The sequence below is a fragment of the Agelaius tricolor genome, unplaced genomic scaffold (assembly GCF_023055355.1).
Source record: "Agelaius tricolor isolate 1412-34295 unplaced genomic scaffold, bAgeTri1.0.p SCAF_10, whole genome shotgun sequence".
Lineage (NCBI taxonomy): Eukaryota > Metazoa > Chordata > Aves > Passeriformes > Icteridae > Agelaius > Agelaius tricolor.
The window spans coordinates 15,111,671-15,134,657 of record NW_027269270.1 but is presented as its reverse complement, the minus strand read 5'-3'; the positions used below and the strand labels follow the sequence as shown (position 1 = coordinate 15,134,657).

At 36.4% G+C, this 22,987-nt stretch overlaps 1 protein-coding gene across 3 annotated transcripts in view; it reads right to left on the bottom strand.

Moving 5' to 3' along the window:
* The window catches only part of OLA1 (Obg like ATPase 1), a 104,354-nt gene that overhangs the window by 5,403 nt on the left and 75,964 nt on the right, over positions 1–22,987 (bottom strand). For all 3 annotated transcript variants that reach the window (XM_071434881.1, XM_071434882.1, XM_071434880.1), the window contains exons 8-9: positions 1,983–2,123; positions 1,199–1,295 (exon numbers count right to left, since the gene is read on the bottom strand). In XM_071434881.1, the coding sequence (XP_071290982.1) occupies positions 1,199–1,295; positions 1,983–2,123 (238 nt within the window). The remainder of the gene's footprint in view (positions 1–1,198; positions 1,296–1,982; positions 2,124–22,987) is intronic.

Here is a 22,987-nt window from a genome sequence, read left to right as displayed (position 1 = left end):
AATAAAGAGCAAGCACTTCTACTGAAAAAAGTGGAATTTCACAATATGCTTTTTTTAAAACTATGGCAAGAATCGGAACAACAAAATCCTGCTTTTATATTATTTTGGTTGCTGTTTCAGGAACCTTAGCAAGCAGTTATCATGTAAACAGAGATGAGAAAAAAAAGCTAAAAAAACCCCACACGCTTTTAAGAAAATAAGTTTAATGTGCTAAAACACATACACAAACATCTGTAGCAGTACTATTGAAAATATAAATTTACAGGAAATTATGTTGATTAATGAAAACAAATTAATTCCAGTGAATGAAATTAAATACAGCACTGAAACTCATTGCACAGCCCTAAATACACCGATGCAAAAAATAGAAGCTCAAAGACTGAACTGCACCTCCAAAAGTTGATATTGCTGTAATTTTTAAGGTAAGTAAGAGCTTGCAACTGTACATATTCCAAAATATTTGTTCTATATTGATCTTTATATTGCAACATATTTACATTCAAAGGCAAACCATTACAGCTCAGCTCTTACTGTCCTCTGGGAATAAATCGAATAAATCAGTTGATGTCTATGGCTATAAACATTTTACATCAATATTTAAAATACATAATATTGTTTTAGACATTACATAAGTTCCCAGAGAAACATATAAACTACCAAAATAAACTAGGTCTAAATACTAAAGTCAGTAAAAGACCTGAATTACTGCACACTGATTTTAGGATTTGGAGTCCAACTGTGTATCCACGAGGAATATAATGACGTTATATTGCTTTTATTGCTAAAATGTAATCCCAGCAAAGCACAGGAGGAATGAACCATCCGCAACCCAAACAAACTTAGTGAATACAAAATGAAAAGCAACATCAATTTCACTGCAGACAAACCCAGTCACACAGATTAAGCAAGCACAATACTGGTACGTCTTATCTCTGACCACAGGAGGAGGGTAGACAGATTCTACAGGATGAAGAAATTCAGACTATGTAATAGGCAGAATCAATTGTTACCTGCCTCAATCAATGCAGCTCCACTTTCACTGTTCAGCAGCTCACAAATAATTAAAGTTATCCTGGACAAAAACCTCATCTGTAATGACTAGCTAACCGCCACCATGACAAACTTCAAAGTCAGTGATATCAATCTGAATTCAATAGTGTGGAACTGGATATAGCTGATGAATAAGTATGAATCTTACCCTGATGGTCCATGCACGCACTTCATCTGGGCCTGCAGTGAAAAAGTATTCTAGTTGGAGTGCTGCATATCCAGCCTTAATGATCTTTGCTAAAGCACTGAAAAAAAAAAAGGGGAAGGAATCCAATTCATTCAGCACATACACATAAAACAGCTAAATGCACCAAGTAATCAATTTACGTGGAAAGACATTTCATATTTTGAAGATATCAGGTCTACTTTTGAACAGAGCAGTAATTGCAGTAGCCTTTTACTTTGAACTCTCCTCAAAAGAACTACTTTTTTACTGCAAAATCATAAAGATAGCATTTTGATTTGTTTATTTGGCAACCTACAGAAACATGGGATAAATATAAATCACCCTATCAGGCAGCACTCTTGTCTCATGCAATTTTCAGGACTCCAGGTCATGAAAGCTTATCTGTTTGACTGAAATTCAATATTGAAACGATTTATTATAGTTCCTCAGAAAATTATGGCAAAATTTTCTCCACTGTCCTTATTCCCCATAGATGACGAAACAGTTTTGGTGATCATTCCTTCTCAAAAATATACATAACTAATACCTATGTTATAATTAAAACACTGTACAGAGATGACAGATGACAGTTAAAAACTTAATTTAAAATAAATCTTTTCACTCTGTCTCATGGTAAAGAAAGGAGAAGATTCTCTCTTTATAATGGTAATTACTCTGTCATTTATTATTCTATCAGCGCAAGCAATTAAATTACTGCAAGGAAATAGTTGATAATAAAGTGTAGGGAAAATGAATGCTAATTAACCTTTGTGTCATGTTCTCTTCCAGATACTTCTGTTTCTCCTCAGCACTCATATCTTGCAACTTGAGTTCCAAGGCCCCACTAAAAGGAATGACCAAAGCTCCCGGGTCGTGCTTGTCCACCCACTCTTTAATTTTTATCAACCTGTAGACAACAAAGGGCACAACATTATCTTGTAGTGCATGCATGGCTGTACCACATTCATTATTATCAAGTAGCACATACATATTCATAAGAATTGCACGGATTTATGATGCCATCTTTTTGTGTATTGCTTTCCAAGGTCAAGGCATTAACAGGCAGCAATTGCTTCAGGTGTACTCCATTAACATTTCACTGTTTCCTGGTTTCTGTTTGGCATTTAATCTACAGAAATAGGCATAATTTGGGACAATAACTAGGTGTTTGGTAGAGGTTAAATACTTGCAATCTAAAAAGTGAATAAAACTTTCTGGGAGAAAAATGTACTTCCAAGAATTATATTTATCAAATGTGGTAAAACTGAGGGCCTTCAGTTTTTCCTGACTTTTTTTTTTAAATTAAAAAAAAAAAAGGTATCTCAGTAGCTAAGACTGCTGATATTAGGAAAGAACACTATACTCCTATATAGCAAGCTGCACATGCTTTTTCTGCATATTGATCTTGGAGTAGGCCATGGCTGATCAACACAGTTCCATGTTTCTACTGGTTTTTCCCACCTTTTTACTGTTGTCCCAGGACAAAGCTTCTGGCTACTATACTAAGATTATTTTTAAATAAAAAAAAAATTCTATTCATCTTCAGTAACTGGCAGCATTTACAATAGCTTGCGATGCATAATTTCTTTTAGTTGAATGAAACAACAAATTTAGAGCTAAAAACTCAGGGTGTTAGTTTTTCAATGTTAATTACCCTACTGAAGTAAACAAAACTGGCAGCCTCCTGGCAGCCAGGAGGGTCAGGTGTGTCCTGGCATACGTCAGGCACAGCATGGCCAGCCAGGCAAGGGGTGTGATTGTCCTGCTCTGCTCTGGGGCAGCTTCACCTCCAGTTCTGGGGGAAGTTTTGGGCACCACAATATAAGAAGGTTATAAAGGTCTTAGAGGGTGTCCAAAGGAGGGAAACAGTGATGGTGAAGGGCCTTGAGGAGGAGCCGTGTGAGCAGCAGCAGAGGTCACTTGGCCTGTTCAGCCTGGAGGGGACTGAGGGAAGACCTCACTGCAGTTACAGTTTCCTGTGAGGGGAAGCAGAGGGACAGCACTGATCTCTTCTTTTGGTGACCAAAGAATGAGGGAATGGCCAAGTGGTGTCAGGGGGAGTTTAGTTTGGGTGTTCGAGAAAGTTTCTTCACCCAGATGGACAATGCTCTCAGGCACACGGTGTGACTCTTGGGGATGTTTTGTGCAGGGTCAGGAGCTGGACTCAATGATCCTCATAGGTCCCTTCCAAATCAGAATATTCTGTGATTCTGTGAAAACTTTAGAGCAGTAGATGGTGTTTAAAAAAAAAATCTTTAAACACAAGCATCATATTCATGACTGCAAGTATTTATTGTAATAAATAAATATTTAAGGGAGACATTTATAAATTACCTGGGAGGAGTTCACTACTGTTAATAGGACACTATTTCTAAACACATATGAATGGTAAGAATGACAGCTCTATGCTCAGCAAGCAAACACAGGAGCCATGGGAATACTTCCTGTACAGGAATAATCGAATCATAAAACACAGCACTTTGGGTGCCAGCAATGTTTCAGACCTGAAGCACCCACCATACAGCACAGGGCTTTATGCTTGCTGAGTTCTTTTTCTTAGTCCTGCTAATCTGTAAGATTTAGACTAAGGTTTTAGCTGCTATTATACTAAAGTGCTTTGAAACTGTGGCCTGCAAACCTTTAAATAATCAATGCAAATGTCACTTCAGAAAAAAATGAACTCAACCACAAGTTCATCAACACACATTTGTCAGAGAAAATAGCAGGGGATCAGAGCTATTATGAGATTAAGTGCATGGCCGACTGAGTAGGGTTTTAGATGGTACAAAGAATATAAAGTTCACTCAACAGTTTTCACACATTTGTTATATAAGGCCGGTCTTCTATCATTTACTTATGTAAATACTCCATCAATGTTTTTCAATCCTCATTATACTAATCTTTTCCTGCTTCCAGTTACCCAGTGAAAACAGAGTTTGGTATCCAGGACTGATACTGAAACACAATTGCTTTCAGAAACATCTGAACTGAAAATCACAATTAAGGTGAGTTTCTCAATGGGAAATCTGACACTTAACAGCATTTCTAAAACTAACATTTGCAGTTAACTAATTTATTTTGGCTAACAAATTGGGTATCAAAGTTCAGAGCTTATAAATGCCAACATTTTACAGAAAATATGTCTCAAAATGAAACTACCATTCATGAGTGTACTTCGACACATGTGCGTACATCCTTTATAGATTTTTTTTTTAAGGAATTACCTAACAGGGTCTCCAGACTAATTAAATAATGTGCCAAGTGAAGAAAGATGGAATGATATGTGTAAACCTGAAAAAGTGAAATGAGCATGAAAATAATGTCAAAAACTTGATTCAAATTCTGTTTGGTAAATATGGTCATCATAACTAATAAACTAAGAACTATTGTGGAACAACAAGATAAGAAATAATTACTTTGGCTAAAACACCAATTCAGAATAATAATAGTCTTAGACTGTCATTTTAACAGCTTTTCTATTGAGTCCTTAGAGGGATTATTTGCATTCCTCAGGTATTCTATTGTACGATTCAGATGAATAAAGACTTACAAATCATTCCTCTACCGCCAGTGTGAGACTTTGATCCAGTGAATACACCATTGTACCTTAACTATAATTGGCAAAAAACCTGACAGTGTAGAGCATCACAAGCTTAATAACAAAGGAGAATATCTCAAAGTGTTGACAGACGATCTTCATAATGCAGGAGCAAAGCTGGTACATTTTACCAATAAATGAGCACTGAGGTCTAAAGGTCTCTGAAGTGACTGACATCAGACCTGCTACAGCCTCTCTAAAAGAATAAGGTAGTGCATCCCACTCTGTACAGTCAGGTTCTCTGCCCGAGTCTTTTACTTTTGTGACTTTCAGTGTCACAGGAATTACTAAACAAGTACTAAGGAATTCCCCTAAATGTGATCAAAATAAAGAAAATACACAAAAAAGTAAACACTCAAATATAAATATTGATATATTTCTAATTCACGTTTTCCCCAATGTAGAATGCTTAACTAATAATCAGTAAAATAATAGTGCATGTTTGCCTTCCTGTTACAGATAACCAAGTGTGCCAAACAGATCAAAATGGTCTTAACAAATGGTAACAATTAATGTCATAGTCTGTTTTATTTGAGGACATAATTTTTCCAAAGAAAATGATGTACGTCTGTAAAAGGACAGCAATAGTACATTCATTTTGGGCCTTTAAGATAAGCAAATCCTGGAGTATCTCTCCATTATTTCATGCTATACTTGAAAATGAATAATGAAAAATGTTGGATTTTATGCTTAAAGCCTTTTAATACTTAAAAACTGCCACTGCACGCTAAAATGTAACAAAATGAAAAGTAAAAACCAAAAAGTAGAACTGACAGCACCAATGACCATGATTAACAGCTGAAACTACTTTAAGAAATGAGGAACTGCTTGAGATGAAAACCCTTCTTAACAAAGTAAATCAAAAACTAAGTGAAAACAGTGTAACAGAGTGGGATTTCTGTGACATCCAACAGACTTTCCCGACTGGGGTAGCTTGGTTCCTCCCTTCCCTGTGGAGAGGAGTGTGCCAACAGCAGCTAGAGAGGGTTCCACAATTGAAGTCTGACTGATGCCAGAAAACAGACAAAATATCTTTTCTGGAAAAAAAAATACAGACTCAAGAGACAGCAAGACATCCATTCATTCTGTGATGGCAAGCAGAAAAGCATATTATGACTGTGTAAAAGCCTGACACAAGAAAAAAACCAAGGCAAGTGCAAAACCAGACCTCATCAACTTGCAAGTGAAGGCAGCACTCAAATTTTTGATCATGGAAAACACTAAAGAGGAATTCAGATGCTCATTTCCACCTAACACTGTGACTGTTGTTTGATAAGGACATAAGGAGTATCAGCAGCATGGTTAGCATTTCCAGTAAACCACAGGGGCCAGTGACTTCAATGCAGATGGATCAGGACAATTACTAGAGTTAACTCCTGATACTAAATCAGGATGCAAAAGACCTTGGAGAAAGGTTTAAAAATGATGGCACTCACTGAAAAGGCCAATAAACAAAGAACACCAGAAATGGGAGTTGTTAGAAGGGGGTGCCTTCACTTTAAAATGGGGAAGCTTACTGAGGCAGAAAAAACCAAAACCTGCAGCCAACCAAAATAAAAAGGTATAAAAGTTGCAGAAGGTACATTACCTACAAATCAATATTTGAGAGAGTTTCACATGAGAGATCCAGCTGGGAACAGAGACAGAGTTCAGATGGAAATCTGAAGTAGTGATGGAAGAGAGAAGCTGCAGAGAAAGCTTAAGCTCAGTGGACACCTGCAAGACAAGATGATCTGAAAAACTGACCCCTGAGAAGAAAGGTGATTTGTGAAAGTATGCTTTTGCACAAGCAGGACCAAAAAAACTAATGGAAGAGAAACAAGTGTTTTTCTGTTCTACACTTGAACTATGAGTGAAAACCAGCAGAAACAAAAGAGCACGGCAGGGAAAAAGAAAATATCAGGCAGCACAAGAAGGAAAGAAACACATGTAGGCAAGATGAAACTAAATGATAAAAATTTACAAAAGACTGGAAAAAAGATCCACAGATCAGAATGAGAATAAGAGGACTTAGAAATTCCAACAGGCTTCCTGTTGGCAGTTCTGCACAATACCGATTTTTAAAAGCTTCTAAACTTAATCTGTTTAGTGCTTGCTCCCTACTGTTGAAGTTTTCCATAGGTGGAGCCTAAGCCACCTTTATTTTAGTTAAACTGAGCCTATAAGCTGTGGACCGAGGATATACACTCCCTATTTATATCTTAAAAAATGTAGGTAGTTTTTATTTTGAGCTTTCCTGGCAAACTACATATTACTTCTAACTTTGAACCTTTTTGTTTAGACTCTCTTTAATTGGTCTAAAAGTTTCTGAAAGCACACAGTACCCAATGCACTTCTCAGAGCTTTCAATAATAGTATCTTATAAACATTACAAATAGCTAGAGAATTAACTCATTTCTCAGGTGATTTTCCTGTTTATTAAACCCAGTCTAGCATTTGCTTTTTTTCTGACAGCACTGCAACATTATCTCATACTCAGGTTATAACTTACTGAGTGACCCCACATTTGACTAGCTATTCTTAATACTATGTTTGCATAGTTAATTATTCCTGTATAAAATCCTTCTCAGGAGCTGCACTGTGGCTATTTTTTCCTAATGATTTCTTCTGTTTCTTGAGATGCTCGTAGGCTCTAATTTTGTTCTACACATATGTGGACATCTCCTAGATTGGGGGTCATGCAGAGATTTAAAAAGAGTGCTCATCATCCAGCTCATTAATGGAAATACAAACAGCATTCAACCAGTAGCTGCTTCTGCAGATCTTATAATGTGATATTCTTTGTTGGGAAAGTGTACCACTGATAACTATGTGTATTATCTTCCAACCAGTCTTGCACATTCTACTTCCAGTAGTTTCCATCTAGCCAGCATTTCCTATCTTGTTCATGAGAATGCTGTGAGGCACTGAAACCTTTAAAGGCCTAATAAAAACCCCAATATGCAGTATATTTTTTTGCTATATGCAAGACTGTTACATTTACCACAAACAAAATATTAGACTCATCTGACAATCTAGACAAGTAATGAACTGTCAACATGAATTTGTGAAGACAACCAGGTTGCTTTTAGGGGATTAAAACATTGAATTGTTCCAACATTTTTCTTGAAATTAAAAGAAAAATCACTGACTTAAACATATCCTGTTTCTTCTCTCCTCTTTGTGAATTTCTTTCATATTTTGAAATCTCATCTATTATGAGGTTTCAAATGAAACCACAAATTATCTGAAATGATGATGAGTTAAGCAAGAATTGTTTCTTTTGCCACTTCCCAAAACCATGAGGACAATTAAGTTTAGTTGATTTGGTAGGATGGGAGAGAAGACCTTATCTACCTAAGCAGCAGTATTGCATGACACAGTGCCTAGGTGATGTCCTTCCCTTCTGTTCTGGTAGCCTGCAGAGATCCACGGAGATCAGGTCCCACTGTTCTCACATGAGGATAATATGTATATGTATCCTTATGGAGATCAGAAACACTCACAGCTTCAGTAAGCTTTCATTCCAAATTTCTACAATTAACCAAGGATGGGATGGTAAAACCAACAGAACAAATGGATATACAAATACAATGTATAACAAATGTATGATTGTGTATCACAGAAATGGTTGGTGCCAGACGTGAAGAAGGGAAGAGGAAAGCACAGGTGGTTGTCACTCTGCTATACTGGAGCACTGTGCTCTAACTGCCTTTCTCTGAGTATCCCTTTCTCTTGCATTACATAAGAAGAAAGAATGACTAAACAGGGAAACATTAAGGAGTAAAAAGGTACCTTCTTCCTCACCATGATGAGTTTTTATGAAGATGACAAATCTACAGAAGGTTTGGGAGTACCTGTTACAGACCTCAGCAACCATGTCTTAAATCACCAGTGATGATTATAAGTTTATTTTTTTATTCCCTGTTCCCAGCTGGCCAGATGAAACACAGCAATCCTTCAATTTCAAAAAGCCCTTTCCCAGCCCTCACCTGCAAATGCTTTCTAGAAACAGTTCAGAACAAAAGCCCTGCCTCCACACACTGGGCTGCTTCCTGGCCAAGTGCCTCCTGTCAGCCCCTCAGGACAAGAGCTTGAGGAACCCAGCTCTGCATTTATCCTGCATATCCTGAGTGCCTTCAGCTCCTCAGCACCTTCCCATGGTCCAATGCCCAATACCTCCAGTGTTTAGTCACTGCACCTACCTGAACTTTCTAAGAGGCCAGTGTGGAGAACCCATCTCACATGTTAGATATCACTGCTGTCTCCTAACACAGAGCCAGAAACAAGAAGTGGAACAGCCCTTAAAATGCTTTAGCTTTTAGGGACTTACCACACATCCCATGATCACAGGAATCTTATGGCAGAATGGGTACATCAAGTATCTCATTCTACCAGATCCAGATTTAATATTTTTAAACTTCATTGTAATTTCAAGTTACACTGTATCAAAAACAAAATCATTAAGGTTCCTGACCAACACTGTCATTTGACATTTATTATAGATGGGTTTATAACTCCTTAACATTCTCCTTTGAAATGTAAGTAATCCCAGGTTCTCTGCCTCATGTGTCAAAGCAAGTTCTTCCAAAGCCTTGATCTCCATCATGGCCATTATCTTAAATCTCCAATAATTCTGCAAAATCATTTGTTAGATGGGGTGACTAGTATTGCACCCACTATTTTATTCAAGTTGCATCCCAGATTTTAAAGAAACATTTTTAGAACCTGGACATGAGCTTCTCATCTCATTCCATACCCGTCCAGATGTTACACTTGCTTTTCTGCTACCAGCTGCAGCACATGGAACAGGGCCCCTACAGCACTCCCTGCAGGCATACTCAAGCTGTTCACCAATAAAAATAATTCAGTAAAAAAGCAGCTTTTGGAGGGAGAATTTAGTTCTTTCATAGTTCCCCTCTCCAGCTGTTGCCTTTAAAGATGGACCAGTTCACTTTCCCACATATCCTTAGAACTGGCTGAGCCAATATAACTGAAGGGTGGTGCAGGAACAAGTGAAGACTACTAAGGACAGGATGTCTTAAGTTAGCCAACCACCCAAAAAACACCAATGCCATGGAGCCAAGTTCAATCAGGAATTTCATTACTTATTACTGAAGAATGCTTATAAATGGCAGGACTCCTGAGTAAAAATTATCCCATATGAGATCACTTATAAATGGATTCTTCCAGGCAGAAAACACTGGTTGACAAGAGAATTTAAAAAATCAAGGCAATATTCTGAAAATCCCTATCAAAGAACTTTATGCCCTCAAGATAAAGCTCTGTTAACAAACTAACATAATATGGTAGTAGCAGAGGGTTCTCAGCTTGCCTGATCTAGAGAGCTACCCAGAGACATTGGCTGTTTAATGGTATGCTAAAAACACATAAGGACACAACGCTTCACTTACAAATTTGTATGTATGACCAACCACTTTTTGAATGTATTTCATATAAAGATTTGGCTTAACTGACATGAAATTTTTTGGTTTGCAAAATGTGGGAGCTGTGAAGGAAATAATATCAGAGAACATGAACCTGTAAATCAAGAACAGACAGTAGTTAATGAACAGAAAATTTCTGTGTCTAGGAGAAGCATGCATAACAGAAAAATAAAGTTCATGGACTGCAGTAACTTTGAATTAAAAAACACCAAGATGGTAGAAAGACAAAGAAGTAAAATAATCCAGGATGACTTTTTCTGCAGATATATATATGTAGAGCTCCCAGTAAAAAAAGATTTATCAGTACATTATACAGCTTATATAATCTAACAAAAGCTCAGTCAAGATAAGACATTTGTAAGAAGCATCACTTATGAAGAATTAAGATCTTAAAATCCAATTTCAAAACCTTCATTTCTGATCTGATTTCCAAGACTATAGTAATATCTCTAGCCAAATTATGGTCCCCACTAAGGCAATTGAAACCAATTATAAATTGGTATCACAACCAACTCAAACCAAATTATGACTTAAACAACAAGTGGTACTACACTGCCACTGTAGCACATCTGCTGGCATGTGAAAGGCTTACAGTTCTCCTTGGGCTGCCAGTTGTGAACACTAATTCTGTCTGAACTAAAAAGACAAAAAAGAGATGGCTGTTGCAAGGATCAAGAACAGCCAAGACTCAACTACTGATGAACCCACATAACAACAGAGACTGCATCAAACTGTGCATATTACATTTCCTAGTTATGGGCACAAGAAGTCCTACTTAAGCACATATACTTTGGACCAGAAAGATGCTTTTAAAGTCACATCTTGTCATTCTTTCTGCTATAATTTATAAAATGCATAATTTACAATGGTTACCTTGAAAACAGTAACAAAATAATTTAACAATTACTCATTCATAAATTATAGCAGAAGGAGCAAATCTCAGTCACAAGGCTTCCATGCAAATTGATGATAACTGAGATACCATTACAGATTAGTACAAAGAGTTCCTATTCCATAGTCAGGCTTATGCTATGGCATGATAATTTTAAGTTTTGTCTCTTGACAGGACTTCTTTATGTCACATGAAAACTATTCTTGAGAGTCCTGTACATAGCAAGGCAATTCATATCAATGCTATTATAGTAAAGTCTCAAATATATAAACTCAAAAAGTTATAAGCCATTCATAAATAAGAGTATTGACCAAAAAAACCCCAAAGATGTTGAATGGTTAATACTCAACCTAGAGCAACTCCAAGAATACAAGGCTTTATTTCAGACCCCTGATTTAGATACCTAATCTAGCTCTGCTCCCTATATAGTTAATGAAGTAGGAGGCTCTTCTGAGGGCAATTCAGAGTACTTAAATTAGGGCTCCCTTTCTCATTTTTTTCTTAAAGCATCTCCCCTCTCCTCTTTCCATAGGCTGCTTTAGAAACTAACCCTTACCTTATATGCCTAAGACATTCACATAAAATTATGTGATGGGCCTCAGTCCTGCCTCCTGCTGACAAACTTCCCCAAAACAATGTCTAATAAATCCAAGAGCATACACTGTACTGTCATATGAACATGTCGTCCATGTCTGAGTAAAGCACTAAATGAGTTCAGGATTTTCACAGCATGCAGAGATGCCTTGTATGAAATGTACTTCACTAATTTGAAAAGCTGTCACAGGAATGTTCAATTCCACAGACACAGTCTGTTTACCTGTCCAAACTATGGTGAAATGAAAAAAAAAATTAACCATGTCTGAATCATCTACTAAAACATGCTTGTCCTAGGGGAGCAGAACTTTGATTTTTTTCAGAAGCCAGAATAAGTATCTGGATCAGTGTCATGCTTCATTTATCTGACCGACTAAAGGATCTGTTAGACACAGATTTTTAAGGCTGAAAATGGAATGACAAAGTATATTTCTGTCAGAAGTAAATAATCTTATTCTGTAGGTGGGTATGCACAAAACATTTTTATTTGCAAGTACAAAACTAAAATTTGATTTATTATAAAATTGTTAGCTTACCTAGCTTCATTTTTGTATCAGTTATGGAATTAGGAAGCATTCAACACCCTCAGCAATTTCAACAATAAAAAAACCAATTTCACTGAGAAGAACTCCACCTTGAAGTTACAGTGCTCTGTGGTATGCTTTACCCTTACAAACACTAGCACTAACAATAGGATCAAAAAAGCCAAACCTAAAAAGCAAGCTACTTTTATTTTTGTGACTTGGTAGAAACCAGAAACCGTTTTTCAATAAAGTCAGAACGTAAGCCCAAAATCATACTAATCCATGTTCAGTCTCTCCTGAGTAAAGAAAAGGCTCCATGTGTGGTGGCAAACATGAGAGTTGTCAACATAAATGAAAATGTTCATGAATAAAAAACAGGCTGTTATAAAGAGCTAATTATAATATTACTATCAATTGCTAGCTTGCACTTGCAAATCTTTCATATCATATAAATGCATTGTTTTTGACGTTTCTCTGTAGCTAAACATCACATCATTTCACTTTTTCAAAGTAGTTCAAACATGCATGGGATATACTATAAGGAATGTGATCTGATCTACAGTTACACTGAGAAGAAAAACTATGACAAGAAATGTGCAGTCATTAGAATGTAAAACATTAATCATCTCCCAAGTAAAAAAAAATCCTGACTTCTAACAGCCTCTATAAACTGATTTCTACTTTCTTTATATTCATTCTTGCTGTCCAAAACAGCAGTTGAAAACACTTCATCCAGTTATGCAAGTGACGACAAAAATAATACAGACATCCAAAGCACTACTGACACTGTGAACTATTCAACTTCCATCCAGATGCTTTCTTATCATGAGAAATGGTGTTTATTTGCTTCAAGCAATCGCCTACACTCTTCTAGCACATACAGTTTGAGAAATGTTTCAGTAACAATGAACTTCTCAATGACATTTTCAATTAAAAGCATTGCTCCTATTTTAATGCTCACATTTTCTTCTGTTTCAGAAGCAGCCTAGTATTTAAGTTTGGAAAAGACCTGCTCAAGAGGGAAGAGCCCCAGAAAGTAACAGATGGTTAAAAGTAGACCTAGCCAAAGGAAAAACACTAAAATATCATATTCGGCAGCTATTCTGGGCCATGATAGTCTATGCATTTCTCCACCAGTCACTTAATCAACATACACAATGCAATTTTAGTCTTAGTTTGGTTGAGTAATGACACCATCAAAGAAGAAATGATGACAGAAAATAACCTTGGGTAAACACAAGTAATTCGGTTTAAAGGAAAAAATAAAGCATGTCCTGATAAATTTATTCTCTCACTGATATGACATATGATTTTCTGTGCAGGAGAAATGCATCTATAATGTACCTGATAGTGTGCTGTGTGTAAAACTACTCATTCAGCTGGAGAAGAAGGGGAAGTGGATTTGTAGAGACTGAGGACTGAGCAATGCACTGGATATGATAACAAATTAACAGGAGAACAAATTAATCTTTTAGGGTACTAAATCAAAATTCACCAGGATCAAATTTAGGACTGATCATGTTAAATACATTAATGACCTTGACACAAACATTAGTTGCATGCAAATTTTATGTTCAATGCAGGGACAGGAGACATTTTCCTCAAGGAAAGTCATCATCATTGTCAACTGAAAGGGACAGAGAAGGGAGGTCAGACTAGGTTAGTGCTCTTCAAAGCAAATCTAAGTCACCAGGACAATGCAACAGGGAAAAGGAAAATATCATCTACAGATCCTACTGGAAATCCTTCCCCTTTGCTTAACAGGATGCATTGTATCTGCATACAAGGTATTCCTGAAAGCATATGGAGGACTACATGCAGTTGTGGTCAGCTAAGTTCAGAACAGGTCTAAAATTATCAGAGAGATCTGAACCTCTTGTAAAAGACACAGAAAGAGAAAACTGATAATACCTGCTTTAAATAAGGAGATAAATACCAATTAGATAAGATACTGTTTAGTCTACAGGACAAAGCTGCCTGAACCACCAATGAAATAAGACAGCCATGGAAAAACAGAGGCTGGAAATTAGCAGAACATTTTCAACCCAAGGCAGCAGCAAGGTTCTGTGAACTGCCTCCCAATACTAAGTGCAGAACAATCAGCCACTGTTAAAAAAAATCCACAACAAATCACCACCTTAATTAATTTATGGAAGTCATTATACTGTGTAGCTACCAACAATAACTGGTTCTGTACTGAATGCAGAGGAGGGATTACAGTAATTTAGGGATTACCATATAGTTACAAGGAAGCACTACACTTTGTGAATTCAGAAGTACTTAAATGCTATGCAGAAATGCACAGGAGGACAAAGAGGTCTCAATTTCATACAAATCAAGTTCCTACACCTTTTGTAACAACCAATGCCTTCACTGGGAGGAAGGCAGAAAGAACTCAACCCCCACATACTGGAATTGGCTAGTGCTGACCAGCTGACCAGCAGCAGTAGGACTGTCAGACTGATGCTACCTGTGCTCACTGCCTGATGTCACTGCTTCCTGAAGGAGGAATTTGGGATCACTGTTGTAAGGAAACAAGACTCACAACTCTTGAACAACCAGACTTCATGAGTTCTGCTCTTCCAAAATAAAATGTACATAAAGTCAGAAGTAGCCCTCTATACCATACATAGTTACCAGTACCACTCACAAGGACAGCACAGGTAAAGCAGAAGAGGTGGCTGAAGCATAGCTTGGCAGTAAGTCATCTCAAAATTTCAACAAGGTACAATTTTTAAAATAGCACTAATAATAGCACTGGACTTCAACATACTAGCTGGTCAAATGAAGAAAATTAGAAGTGTTTTAATTTTAAAGTATCTAAAATTTTTAATTTAAATTTTCCTACTTGGTATCAGAAACAGAGATTTAAAAGAGACAAAAAATCCAGTCCCTCATCACCAAATCTTCAGGCATGTGGCTTTAACATAAGGTCTTCCTTCTACAGTCCCACATTTGTATTGAGTTTTGCTCCAGAAAAAGGGAATCCCATCATCAGAGGTCTCCTACCTGCCCAACCCTACTGCATCCTCAAGAGCAAGCTTGTCCTTTTCATGGAGCAAGGCTGGCCATAAAGGAAAGGTACACCCCTAAGCACCACTAACAACCTTCATTGTGGCATTTTCTGACTTTGAAATGCATCCCATTACAGCATTAAGACACTCTAATATAGCAGCACATAATTTCCAATTTATAAAAAAGCCACCAATAAACATGCTGAATCCTAAACTGAATGTACTCAATTAAATACCCATTACACAAACCTATCTTTGAGCTAATGGAACTACAGTGAGCATTTGTCCCTCAGCAGATTAGAAGCTGTTCTGCTGCAAGGTGTCACAGGTACTTGCTAAGAGCTCAGAAACAGAAAGACAAAGTACCTCTGATTTTCATTCCAAGGAGAAAAAAATCTAGTGAGTGCAGTCTCTTCTGATCATTTTCCCTAAAATAATGGCCACTTTCCCACCCAACAGTTCTTCACATTCTGTTGCTCACTCTGCTTTCTTCTCCCAGTGTTATTCTCCAGTCTTCAAAGCCTTCCATCCTGGTCCAAGAGCTCTTTAGCAAGATGCTTCCAAGGCAACTCACAGAACTGGCACTTGACTGAATTCACACTCCCTCCTACCCTTGTCGTGGTCACTCCCACACCCCTACTTCCTTTTATCTCATTTGCAGGGTTGCCAGTTCTGCTCCTGGTCACAGACCCACTTCCTGCTCAGCTTCATTCATGCTTGAACATACAGAGGTACAACTGAGACACTTCCAAATCCCTGTTAGGTCTGCTCAATTCCTAAATTTAGCAACAGCTATTTCAAAGAAAAATCCCTTTACCACTGTGTATCTCACAGTATTTAGTATTACATTAACCATCTACCACTGTATTTTCTTGTATTTTTTTAATAAATTGTACAAATACTGACATTTTGAAATTTGTTCTGCACAAATCCAATGCATATTGATGATTTTTCCCACTAAAGAGTGGACAAAGTACTTATGTAATAGGCTGAAATAAACAAAGCTCAGGTATAGAATACCAGTCTAATAAAAATAAACAAACAATCCACTGTACAGTTTAAGTACCAGAGACATATATACCAAATATATACAGTAATATCTTTTATAAAGAAATATTAGAGACAAGTCCTTCAGTAAAGTCTAGAAAAGCACAGAGCATATAGTTGTACTGTTAGTGCTTCCACTTATCAGATGAAATCTTATCTTTACACAGAAAAGGACAAAAAAAAAAGGGAATATAAATATAGTAATCTGAAACATAGTAACATTAACCAATACTGTATCCTTCCTTGAAAAAAAAATTTCTCTTAGAAAAGATGCAGTTGATAGTTTCTCTAGCACATTCAACATTATTGTACATGTTCTTCTGGTACAAACTTGTGGAGCCTGCAGTAAGAAATGCCAAGAGTGCAAAAGACTTCATGTAACAATATTCAAGTCAAAGCTGTGTATGTCCTCAATTTTGCTTTTCACCACCACCCAACTATACATTATGAATCAACCAGAAAGGACATATTTTTTTATGCTGCAATAAAAATAACACAAACTATGGAACTTCAGTGATGAGATGCCTAAACCAGAAGCATTTCCCCAGCCCTACAGCAGTTAAAACAAATTATATAACAATCCTTTACAGAGAAAGCTCTTACCGAATTTGAAAAAACACTTACATGCTGCAATTTTCAGAAAAGCACCACGCTAAAAATGCATTCCACTCATTCAGAAGCAACCCAGATTCAGTACTATAGAAGCTAAAGGTACTGCTCAATACAATGATTCATAGTTTCTCTAATAGGAAGATTCAGCAGTTTTCAGACGAGACCTTTATTCCCTCTCTGAATAAATGATGCCTGAAATTTTTATTCTTGTTCTAATGGAATTTCAATGGCCTTCACTGCAAATCTACTGGAAATTTTCGCATATTAAGTGGAAAAAATTAAATGATGTTAACCACATTTTAATGTGATTAAGGCTGACAGGGTCATTATTTCTGCTAATCACTCAGTTTAAAAAGCTCAAACAAAACTTTGTAACAGCCAACGTTTTTTCTGGTTTTCTGTATGTCTACTGTAGTTGAGAATTAAAGCCACTACTGAATATGAAACACAGCATATTTCATAAAAGGATATATCAAATGTTTGCTGCAATTTGTTCATGGATTTCATAATAATTAATTTAAAACTTTACAAGGGGGGGGAATTGTTCTTTCAGAATGTATAGCTCTTTACTTCTTTTGTATTCCTCAATCAAAAGACAAAATAGAACAAGGGAATATATACTTATTTCCCCATATGTCATATTTGCTAGTGAACAAGAGAAAACATTTCTGCATGTCTTTACTGTGAACCAAAAGATATGTGTAATCACAGAAAATAATTTCTCAGACCATGTCTGTTAGCCTCTGCAATAAGAAGCTCTGCTTATTATCACTTAGGTTGGCATAATCTGGAAATTGGGCATAAAGAAGTAGAACAGAATGAGTAGCAAAGATTATATAGTTTTCAGAGTGCCTTGTAGTTCACTTGCATGGAGGATCAAACAACAGGACAGAAAATTAAGGAGGCTGCTGTTCTGGCCACGGGCTCAGCTCGAGAGGCACAGCCTTAGAGCCAGCCCTCTTGCTCAAAGGTCTGGCACCAACAGCAGCAACTGTCAGTGGAGCAGCTCCCTAAGAACACAGAAGCTTTGAGGATGATTGAACAGGGCAGAAGGACTTCACCTAAAAAACAGACATAAGTTTGTCTTGTTCATACTGCCAGAAGAAGGGATATGGTGTTTGTGGGATTTGTATTATGTTTATTTCTGGGTGGGAGGAGGCTGTTCACAGGTTTTCTTAGGCTTGCATTTTAGGCTTTTTGAGGGATTACCATTCTCTGCAGAGATGACCACTGTAACAGTTACTGCCTGCTTAATAATTAATATCACCCTCTGTGAATCATTATTTCCGGATGACCTGTACCTCTCATGCCACGTTATCTCTTTCCTCACAACCTCTAAATTTACAGATGATTAAAAAAGAGGGGGGAAAAAAAGCATTTCAGCATTCATATTCATTTTTTTCTACATAAGTAACTTGCTCATACTTAAGTTACTTTAGAAGAGAAAGAAAGTGCGGACAGACTGATTCACACTGATCGTTCCCATATGGTTCAATAGCTACATTTCAACCTTACTGAATCACTAAAAACCGCTTATTGAATTACAGAAAGAAATTTTTTAAAAATTAAAAATAGTAAACAAGATCATTACCTTATTAACCTTAGGGTATGTGAAATTTATCTGAAGAATATTTTATTTCCTTCCCACTCCTTGGCAAAATACCTGAACACAGAGACTGTAAGATCTACTTTATGATTACAACAAAAAAAAAAAGCTGAGTAAAAAAGATGGTAATTATACACAGGTCTTTTCCTATAAGACTTCACTTCTTCGTATCTCGCATGTACTGATAGCTGTATTTCAACAGCCAGCAGCTTTTTTTCCAACAAAACATTTGCTTCACACCTGAATACTTTCCATAGCAAGACAAAAAGTCCAATGGCATTAGATGACTTACTACAAGGAACAAACTACGTTAACATCAATACATTACAGCTGTAGTTTGTGGTGTTCTCAAAAAGAAACATTACCAGTATCGTTGCATTTTCTAGTTTTAGTTTTTTAGTGTGAAGCCATGCACTAGTGCATCAACTAACAACCCCACTGAATTCTTGTGCTCATCTAAGAAGGGACCCTGCTGAATGTCCTAATGCATCTTATTGTGAATCTTCAGCAAATAAAACTTCATGTATGAGCTCATGATGTGCTTTGCTGCTGGAAAGTCACAGGCTCTGTGGGAAGCTTTTTATCTTCCCAGCAGTCAGTTCTCTGAGAACATCAGTGCAGCTACTGTAGTTACCTGTAGATTACTTGTATTTTCTCACATCTGTGTCCAGCAATCTAAACCATGATGATAAAGGGTCATTAGGTTTTGAGTGAGGAAGGGGATGGACTAGACAATTTGCTCTGATAAGCTCCTTGTTGCGAGTGCTGGTTTAGAATGTGAAATGCGGGGTTATGCACATTCTCAACACAAACGCCTGTGCTCTCAGAGCACCAATTAAAAATCACACTCAGCCCATCTCAAACTACATGAACACATCTTACCTGAAGTTTTTACAATTAAAATATTGCAACAAACTATTTCTGTCATGGTAAGAAGGACATCAGCTGTCTATTAGCCACAAAAGAATTCAGGTACAATTACTAAGATAACTGCTGTTTGGAGCACAGCAAAGCAATTTCCCACAGTGGGGCTTACAGTTCAATTTACCAGTTGGGCAAATATTTTGTGCTCTGTAGTGGTCCACAGAGTTAACAGTTACCTGTAACATTTGAGTAGTGTTATACTTGGAGAAAACTTTTTTCAACCTAAACAGGTGTTTCAGTTTTATCCCTTCACATGAATACAGATTTTTTTTCAGCCTTTTTCTAAGAACTCTTTTAAGACTTTCATTTAACATTAAATGCAAATTTTATGAAAGAGACAATGGGTCTATCTTCCCATTCCAAGCTACTCACAATGAGATCTTTTAAGTTATAGGCTGCTTGGAAGAGGAATAAGCACAATGTCACCTATAAAATTATGTTAATACTCAAGTAACTTGATGAGGTGGTAACAGGCTTTTTTCCTTTCTTCCTTATGGGACATAGTTAACTCAGTAAAAAAATAGTAATAATAAAAAAACCCCTATTCTCATGAACAAAACAATAATGAAAGAAGGTTGCATTTTCATATGAAGCAAAACCAGGTTATACCATGAATACAGTGTACAGTTCCAAAGACATGGTCAGTGACAGAATTGTGAGAAGCCTTTAAAATATTTATCATGAATTTTTGTGTCAAACTGCAGCAAGTATCATGGTATTGTGTTAGGCAACAGATAAATACATGGAAATACAAATGGGCCATTAAATATTTCTTGGTCAATCTTCAAGCCATCATAAGGAATTCAGGGATTTGAGAGTATGAAGAATGGAATTCCTACATTTCCCTCTTCTTGAAATTAAAATTACCATTCAAATGCTAACTCATCAGCTTAGATAGTTCTAAGGTTTTCTCCATTGCCCTTGCAGAGATGATGATATCCTGCTATGTTGCTTTTGAGTCTTAATTTTAAGTCACTGAATAAAAACAGAAGGTTGATATTTTACATTAAAAAGGTCCATTTCCAAATTACAATAATTGTAACAATACATGAGCTCATAATGGATTTTCTACCAAGATTCAAAGACAGCATTTGAAAATGAGCTCCTTAATTTTATCACTTGGTTTTATTTTATACAAATACATCTTTTAGTTCCAACTGCTGCAAGAGAACTGCCTACATACACAACACTGGTTTGGGTTTCTTTTTTCTCAGTCCATGGTCTTCAATGAAAATGCATCATTTTAAGAACATTAACAGTCTGCATTATCAGAAAAAAGGAATCCTTAATAATTATTCATACACCAAGTAGCTGTAAACCCAAATCATTTCAGAAGACCTGAATGTGTCAAGAACTTTGACAATTATGACTGGAGCCAGGAAACTGTAGCACTGCAGAATTTCTTATGAATTTTTCTAGTTACTTTTTATAAATGCTGTCCTAGATGACAGCTTAATGTGTACCACATGCAATATTTATTCTTCTTCAGTGTCAGACTGTCTAGCCATCCAAGGGAATACAAAGAATGTCACTTATTAGGATAAAAGCACAAGGAAGGTAATCAAGGACATATGTAACATCAGCCAATCATGCCCTATTTCAACATCCTATTCCATTCATAACAGTTCAACAATTATTTGCTTACTGATAACTTGCTTTCAGGCTGTTTGTGTTCCCCATAATGGTGGTTTGCATTTATTTTGCTCTTTAGAATTGGACACTTGCTGTGCCATGCATGTTTGTCAAAACTTTCTATCTTCTGTCAGAAAGAGCTTTAGCATATCAAACAATTTCTGTTTGTCAGAAATCAGTAATAGAACAATCTAGTTACCTTCTATGTCAATAGGGTACTAACATAACTAGAGACCAGAAACAAAAGGCTATCAGACACTACACACTACTGCAAGACAGGCAGCTAAACCCACGTTTCTATTTACTGTACTGATCATATAGCTATGTCTTTATGAAAAGCCTAGCACAAAAATTAGACACTGAATGGAATGGAAATGTACTTCAACAAGATACTGTCTGAGCACAAAGACATTAACCTTGCTGTTAAGCTTGAAAACTACATTTCTTACTAGTCTTCTGTGTCTCTTTACCACACTTTTATTTATTTATTTATTTTACCAAATGTCTAGATTAAATACTTAGACATCTTATCTGCTGATTCTAATCTATACAATGCCATCAATTTATGAAAAAATGTTAGTTCACAAAGACAAGTAGAGACAGACAGATAGAGGGAGCCAAAGACAAACATTTACCCTCCATAAAGTTATTTTAAAATAATACTACTAATAATAATTTTCAAAAATCCTATGGGAAACTGAATACACATGCACATGCATGCACACTTCATTATTCTGAATATCCTGGGACATTAAGATTTTATTAAATAAAAAACAGGTATGCATTTAATGAGCCTCTGAAATAAAACATGAGCTGGAAGTACCATCACATGTTTTAGATCGGCAACATTGTGCAGGTTTTCAATGTATTAGGTGTAAGATTTTATTTTCTTTTTTTTCTTTAATAAAAGCCATTTGGATTGAAATACATTTTTGCTTCAGGAATGTACTACTGAGCCAATGCAGGAGAACAAGAGGAAGACTCAATATACAATGAATCTGATTAAACCCAATGAAGGACAATACTAGCACACACACTTAAGTCTCTTTTAAATATTTATCTTCCAAACATTTCTTCAGGCTTTAGAAATTAATGCCAGAGTACAGTAAGTCCCAAATGTTATTTAGATTTATATTCTAATCAACTTCTCTTAAAATTAACAATAATTAAGCTCAAGCATTGGTAAAAAAGGATGACAAGATACTCATACCCAATGCCTCATCTGACAGTTCTTCAATTAAACATATATCATGTACCAACTTTGCTCTCCAATTTAAACATGAACACGCATCTATTCCTTGTTTCCAGACAAAGATACATGGTTCCATCCACTGTAAGACTAGTGACTACCAACATCTGAACATCAGTCATCCATATTAGTGATTAGAAGAAACTCTAGCTGTGAAAATAAAATACTGTGCCAAAACTTTAGAAGGTAAGATATGTTTCTTGGGAAAAACAAGCAGTTAAATGAAAACATATTTCCGTATACTTAATACAAAAGAATGAGCTGTAAATAACCATAAAATTAAAAGGAAAACTATTTTTAAAAAAATGCATAAGATTTTCAAAGTAATCATCAATGAAAAATGTGTGTTAGTTGTGAAACAAAGAAGTCACTTAGAAAAAGGAAGCTTAAAAAAAGGACATCAAAGCCACAGAACCTACATTTTCAATTGTATAAAAGAATCATCCTCCTCAAATATTATTTTTCTCATTTATAATAAATGCTTGACTACCTGATGTTTCCATGTAGTCCCTATTTATAGCAAACAGAACAATGTTACAGAAGGTATTTCCCCCAGAGAAGGAGATGTTGCAGACCACTCACAAAGAACAATTTCAAGATGAGCATTTTTCCCAGACCCTACACCATGCATGAGAGAAATAATGGTAGGTAGA